Raw genomic sequence first — 7,160 nt, forward strand, 5'->3', positions numbered from 1 at the left:
GGTGTGCTTTTAAAAATCTTTAACAGATCATGTCATGTCATCATTTACAAATTATACATTTCATAGGCAAGACTACTCTACCTCATTGTGTAGGCAAACTCATGATCAGTTTAAAATTGCTGACATATACTTTTTTATGAATTAATTTGACTTCTTAGTTCACTTTCAAAGTTTCAGCCAGGTAAGCGCAAGAATGGGCTGCATTTGCATCACCAGATTCATGTGTTAATACAGGAAATTGCGCCCTCTGGAGTATGAGCATATTTTTTCTGCAAAACACGTCAGAGATCAGTTTACTATCCTAGTTTAAAAACAAATGTGACAATAGCCTATATACAAGCTCACAATGCATCACATCGCATCACGTCAGCATGTCCATAATTTTGCTCTATTTTGCTATTTGGGACTTTTATAAAAAAAACGTTTCTCCTATGACATGCCCTGCCCAATATAAGGACACCAGGTTGGAAAGTGGTTAAACTGGCCATGGATCATTTGCAAATGGCTTTCAATTTACTGTAAGGGATAAAAGCCCAGTGCTGATCCCTAAATGTTACGTTGGTATAGTTTCATTTTGTAATTGTCTATGTCTTCACTCCCAACCCATGACTGTGTCCTTCTCTGTCTCTCTCTCTGTCTCTCTCTCTGTCTCTCTCTCTCTCTCTCTCTCTCTCTCTCTCTCTCTCTCTCTCTCTCTCTCTCTCTCTCTCTCTCTCTCTCTCTCTGTGTCTCTCCTTCCACAATGCTGAGGCAAATGGCATGCCACCTCCTTCTCTGGCAGAAAATCATATTAGTCCTTTGAAGGAAATGGAATGCCCCCATTGTTTGGGGGAGAGCTTAATTTTCCCTCAGAATCTTCCCTGTCTAATACATTATTCCACCAGGCACTTGCTCATACATTTCAAGACTGCCACCTGCTGTACAAGAACACAGTGCTTATTGACTTAGTGTCTTAATTGAAATGCATGCGGCACCACTCATTTGTTGGTGGTAAATGGCAGCCAAACAAAGAGATTTCACATCACATAGAATGATCAGTTGACTACCTGATGCATCTTGGGTTCTCTCTCTCTCTTTCTTTCTTTCTCTCTCTCTCTTTCATACACACACACACACACACACACACACACACACACACACACACACACACACACACACACACACACACACACACACACACACACACACACACACACACACACACACACACACACACACACACACACACACACACACACACACACACACACACACACACACACACACGCACGCAGGGGCCGGCTGCTGTGGTTGTCATGGCTGAGGAGATTAGGGCCTGAAATGGGGACAGCTGGCCTCTTCCCCTCCCCTCATCCTCTCGGTTGATGTGACAGACACAGAGGAAGGCAGAGCACTTTAATTGTGTTGGGAGAGAGCAGGATTAGTGACGCCTGCGTGTGAGCGAACTTGGCACTTATGGCTGAACATGGCTGCATGCTAACACACACACGGACACGCGTAATTCTGCAAGCATTCATGGATGTTATACATATATAATAATATATACAATAAGTGCTGGTATGTGACAGTCCATGCAACTATTTTCCAAACTGAGTTTTATTATATTTCCTTACCCCTCCATGGTAACATCTTGGAATACTGAAAGTACACCTTACAACAAACAGACATAGACTTCTTGGGGGGGGGTTGTATAAAGATACAACATAAAAACATTTAGCGAGTAACTGTGTGTTACAGACATCACTTTTAGACTAAACAACAATTACATTATTCACAAAGTTGAAGGGCAAAGGTCACACGTACACTCCCTTCGTTGGGCACATGAATACCGCCTCTGTGCTTTTCTCTTGGCTGGAAGATATGATTGAAAAAGTAAACCACAATAACGTGAGAAGGTAGGTTATCCTAACAACAAGATGGCGAAACATATTCTCCACAGAAACACCCAGTTAATTTGCCTCATTTGACTTTGCTCGTCTCATTTTTACGACATGGCTCTGCAGGCGTCTAGCCATTGGTCTGTGAGTCTGTCTGTCTGTCTGTCTGTCATCAGATTCAGTACCAAATTTAGTTTTTTCACATATCATTGCTGTCGGGTGGAAACCTTGTATGTCCAAAACCGTTCCTTTTTTTATTATCATTTTAAAAACATTTTAAAATAGTGAAAATAGCCGATCTACAAGCTCACAACAGCATAGATCTGCTATTTTCACAATTTTTTTTGTGCAACACTCTTTAATGATGACGTAGGGCATTAATTTACGGAAAAACATAATAGGTTGAAATGTGGACATAATAGGATTCTGCCTGACAGCGACAACAATATACAATATGTTTTATAATTTTTAGAATATTTAACTTCAATTCTATATGTAAGTCAATCGGACCCTGATGCTGAAACCTTGCCCCATTTGGAGTCATATGCCATAGATGCCATAGATGACTGACGTCACAGGCTGACGCCGTTCCCATGTGGATCCTTAGATCCACATGATCAGATTTCTGTTGATGAAATGACCTGCAGACAATGGTATTTGTATTTCTCTTAATAGTTTGCTTTGGTCAACCTATGCGATATATAGGTAGGGTAAGACAATTATGAATTGCAGAAAGATTTAATAATCACAGCCAAGTATTCTAAAAAATAAAATAAAATTCTATTAGTATACTTTTCCGTAACTGGCCAGTTATCTGACATTTGAACTGTCTCCATCTGGCACTCCAAATAAGTTAAAAACATCACTAAGAATTATCTGACCCACATCTGGTATGAAACACTGATACAATAGAGTTACACTCTCCTCAAACATCGACTTTGTTAACATTTTAAACCTACCCAGTAAAATCCCCTAATGTCAATTTAACATATGGGTAATTTTCATGCCCTGAGAATTAAATGGACACTTGAGGACTTTACTGTGTATAAACAACTTCAGCCAGAGAAAGGTAGTCTTCCTTTTCTTGGGATCCAGCATGAAGCGGCTTTACTTGATTACGGTACTTGTCCTGGGTTATTCTCATGTTTTTCATACTTTGACTCTTTCCATTTCTTAAAAGATAGTTGGTCGGCTCACAACTTTCACAAACTAACAATTTACTCAGACTACCAAAGTGACAGACTAGTAAAAATGCATTTAGGAAGCAATACAATGCAAAAGCCCAACAGTTTTCACCTAATGGTAAACATCAATTCAAAGCACCAGAGCGTTGCTCAGCCAATCACATAGACTCTAGATCGGGACCTTCTTCTTCTTCAGACTCCTCCCTTGTTTCTTCCGGAACTCTACCGGTGGGCAGATCCATCTGTGGTGATTCAGCCAACTGGGGCATTTCCACATTCTCTCCCTGGATGCCAGTCGACGGGTCATCAGTTGGTTCAGAACTGGTGTTGAGGAAGGCTTGGTATTGGTTCCAGAAGCCAGCTGAGCTCCTGGTGGCTGGGATGTTAGGTGAAGTGGTAGCCGTGGAAGCCGTGGAAGCCGTGGAAGCCGTGGAAGCAGGAACGCGCTCAGAAGTGGACCGACTGCTCCGGGCTGGCGGACGTGTCGGCTTCGTAACCACACCGTGGTGCTTCATGTGACCCTGCGGATGAATTAAAAAATGGAGACAAGTCCTTAATAGCTTTCATGATACATACATCATACATAATAATACAAAAGAACTTGTAATTTAAGTAAAGTAACTCTGGGCAAAAGAAGGCTTTGTACCAGGAGAGAGAGCACCCTATCCAGTTCAGAATGGGAAAACACTAAAGACGTTGGCAGCAACACTGTAAGATGATGCTGTCAGCAAAGGTGGTCAATTGATTAACCTTTATCTGCATATCATTACAAAAATTGCCAATGTGCCCCGGTGGATCACAGAGTAAGCCTGCATATGAATAAGGTTAGAGTCCTTCTTGCAGCTGTTGACTGTCTATCAGAAATAAAGCATGAAATGCCAAAGATTTAAAGTCTGCCAATCATAGACTTGTATTGAATGTTGTTAATCTCATCATTTCATGAGGCAGTGGATTGCATAAGCATCAGTAAGTGGAAAAAGGTAAATTTTCCACGGAAACTATGTACTTTGTAAATCATTTTCACACTCCATGTTGTTTAGAATTTGCCAGTGTTTATAAATGTAAAATGTTAACAGTAATAATACCAGCACTGTAGATTTAGATAACTCTAGTTAATTGTCTTGTTAGTCAACTTCTCCTCATGACACTTTGTTTGTACCACAATAACACTTCTACAAAGAATTACATATGATAAGACACCTGCAGGGGTCATCGCCATGCTGGCTTGTAGTGGACATTTTTGTCAAAATGCAGTTTTTGCCATGGACATACAAAATGAGTAGACAAACACACAAAGAGCTAGACCTAAATGACCATTACAGGTCTGTAACTCTGAGAGTGTACAAATGTAACCAACTGGACCCGTAGGGTCCATTTGGTTACATTTGTGGCTGGAAGTTATGGTGGTCTTTGAAAATAAAACGTTTGAGAACCACTGTCCTAGTGGTCTCATAATGTGCCATACATGTCATAGTAAATCAGTGTCATACACTCAGTGTCATACACATTCTGAAGAAAACCTGGAGACTGACATTCAGTAATTGGGTCTTATGATCAAAATAAGAACATTATAATGGTGTGTAAAAACAATATCTAAAATTTGCCACGGACCAGGCCAAGTCTTGCCACGGACACACCGTGTACGGACATATTGATGACCCCTGGACATCTGTTTAGATTATTTTTTTAACTCAGTGATCATTTTCCTCACCTTTAATCCACTACGACTGGCATACTCTTTCCCACACTCAGCACAGCTGTAGGTCTTTTTCTCGGGACGAGACAGGGGAGGGGGGAGTGTTGGTGCGAGGCCAATGGGGACCGAGCTGTCGAGGCGTTCACTCACAGATGATCTGCTAGCCTTAATGCTCTCCATTCTCTCATCTCTCCCATACGAGCCAAAGTGATGGCTCTGACGTGTCTCCCTTACAAACGTGGCCGCTCTTTGTGATGTGCCCCTCACTTCAGCACCACCAACATCTTCAATCTCTGAGGATGTCGTATTGGGGTCCTCGTCAAGCACAGTCGCTGGGTCTTGCTTTGGTGTTGCTGGTGGAGGTGACTGAACTTTGTCTTCTCCCATGGGCTCAGGTGTTTGGGACCTTGGCGATTGCTCGGACTCAAAGTTGGGTCCTGCATTTGTTTTAGGTGGTTCTTCACTCAGGATGGGGGTAGAGGAGGTGGGACAAGAGTGCACAGGGGTTGCACTATGGGTCGGAGTACTTAGTAGATCCTCCAGGTTCGATCTTGAGCCAGAGAGGAAGACATCAAAGGAAGAGGAAGCTTCATCTTCTGGACTGTCCTCTATCTTAACACTATGCGCCGCTGACGTTTTGATGACAGCAGAAGGAGTAGCTGACGGATTGATGGAGAGATGAATATCGGTTGTAGCCAGTTCAGCTTGGTTGTCTTCATTACCTGGAGAGTCTGTACTTTCCAGTTGGGGATCTGGTGAGGGAGCACTGACAAAAAGGACAGGTGGGTCCACGCTGCCTGGACGTGGGGTTTGTGTAATAGGGTTCAAGGAGGGGCCTGGGCTGAGGTCAGAGGGTGGGATCAGTTCTGGACTGGATGAGCCAGACTTAATGGGGTCATCAGTGCACTCTGTTGATGTCATATAAGCCGAGATAGTGGTAGTTCCTTCCATTGATGTTTGACATTCAGTGTTTTGGGCTGGGCTTTGGGATTGGCTGGCTGTAGCTGGAGGAGGGCTTTTAGGTGGGACAGTGGATGGGTCTGTGGGCTGGCACTCGAGCTGTGACAGTTGTACATCATCAGACTCCACATTCATCTCAGGTAAAGGCTCCTCCACACCATCAGGGGGTAGCTGCCCACCAAGGTGCATGCGGATGTGATGCTGGAGAACCAGAGCATTGGTGAACTTGCGCTGGCACAGAGGGCAAGAGTTCTGGACACGTGCATTGGGAGGCCGGGCACGATGGGTAGCCAGATGTGCCCGCAGACTACCTTTGGTAGAGAAGGATCGTCCACATAGCTTACAGGGGAAAGGACGTTCTCCAAGGTGGGTAGCTTGGTGTAGACGCAGGGCCCTGGGGCAGCTCAGTACGCGCAGACACACCCCACACTGGTTGGGTGCCAGATTACCACCTGCACCCATGATGCCAAGTGATGGTAGCATGGAGCCTACCAGGGCACTAGCTCCATTAGCACTCATGCCTAGGGCAGCAACCATCTCACGGGTGAAGTTTGAGGCAGAGGTGGATGATTGTGGGGAGGCCATTACATAGGTGCTAGAAGTGTTGGTGTTTGAGAGGCTACTGGCGTAGGCTGCTGAAGAGGAAGCCACACAGCTAGCTAGCACCTCTCCCATGGACATGGAAGCAGAGGAGGAGGCCCAGGGAGAGGAGGAGGATGTGGGAGGCTCTCTTTCCAGCTTTTCCACCAGTCTCTGCAGCTTGGATGTGTCTGACGTTGGGGTGGAGGAGGAGAGGGAGGACGGAAGAGAGGAGGTGGATGGACCTGAGGCTTTAGGAAATGGGGAGAAGGGGAAGGACATCTGAGAGTGGGGGTTGGAAGTGAACTGATGGGACCCTGGTGCAGAGGGATGTGGGGGGCGTAGCAGGCCAAGGGCTGAATGATGGGGAGATGCGTGGGAAGAAGAGGAAGATGAAGAGGAGGCAGATGGAAAGAGGAGCTTAGGCAGGTGGGCTAGCTGGGAGTACGCTGAGGGAGGTAGCATGGGCGCATGAGGGGGAGTGTTCTCGTCAAAGCGCTGTTGCTTGGCTCCCTTGAATAACCCTGCAATGGTGTTAGAGGGGTTGGAGAGGAGGGAGGATGCCAGAGAGGAGGAAGAGGATGGTGCTGAGGAAGAGGAGGAAGTGTGGGATGATGCAGAGGCAATAGAGGCTGCAGCGGCCACAGCTGCAGCCCTGTTGAGCTGAAGGATGGAGTGGGAGATCAAAGCCAGATCTACACTGGGGGGCAGGGGTAGAGTGGAGGGTGCAGCACCTCCTCCACCCCCCAGAGAAAAGCCTCCCCTAGCGCCACCAACCTCCAAATTATCTCCAAACAGATCATCTTCAGGCCTACGTTTATGCCTTTTCTGAAGTAAATTTATATTACTACTACCACTGCTGCT

At 45.2% G+C, this 7,160-nt stretch overlaps 1 protein-coding gene across 1 annotated transcript in view; it reads right to left on the reverse strand.

The window, feature by feature from the left end:
- Positions 1-1,628: 1,628 nt before the first annotated feature.
- sall2 (spalt-like transcription factor 2) overlaps positions 1,629-7,160 on the reverse strand; it is a 12,847-nt gene continuing 7,315 nt past the window's right edge. The window contains exons 3-4 of the mRNA XM_080440127.1: positions 4,773-7,160; positions 1,629-3,582 (exon numbers count right to left, since the gene is read on the reverse strand). The exon at positions 4,773-7,160 is cut by the window's right edge and continues 1,472 nt beyond it. Coding sequence (XP_080296253.1) covers positions 3,220-3,582; positions 4,773-7,160 — 2,751 coding nt within the window. The 3' untranslated portion in view covers positions 1,629-3,219. The remainder of the gene's footprint in view (positions 3,583-4,772) is intronic.

The sequence above is a fragment of the Gymnoscopelus braueri genome, assembly GCF_963280865.1.
Source record: "Gymnoscopelus braueri genome assembly, chromosome: 10".
In the NCBI taxonomy this organism is placed as follows: Eukaryota; Metazoa; Chordata; class Actinopteri; order Myctophiformes; family Myctophidae; genus Gymnoscopelus; species Gymnoscopelus braueri.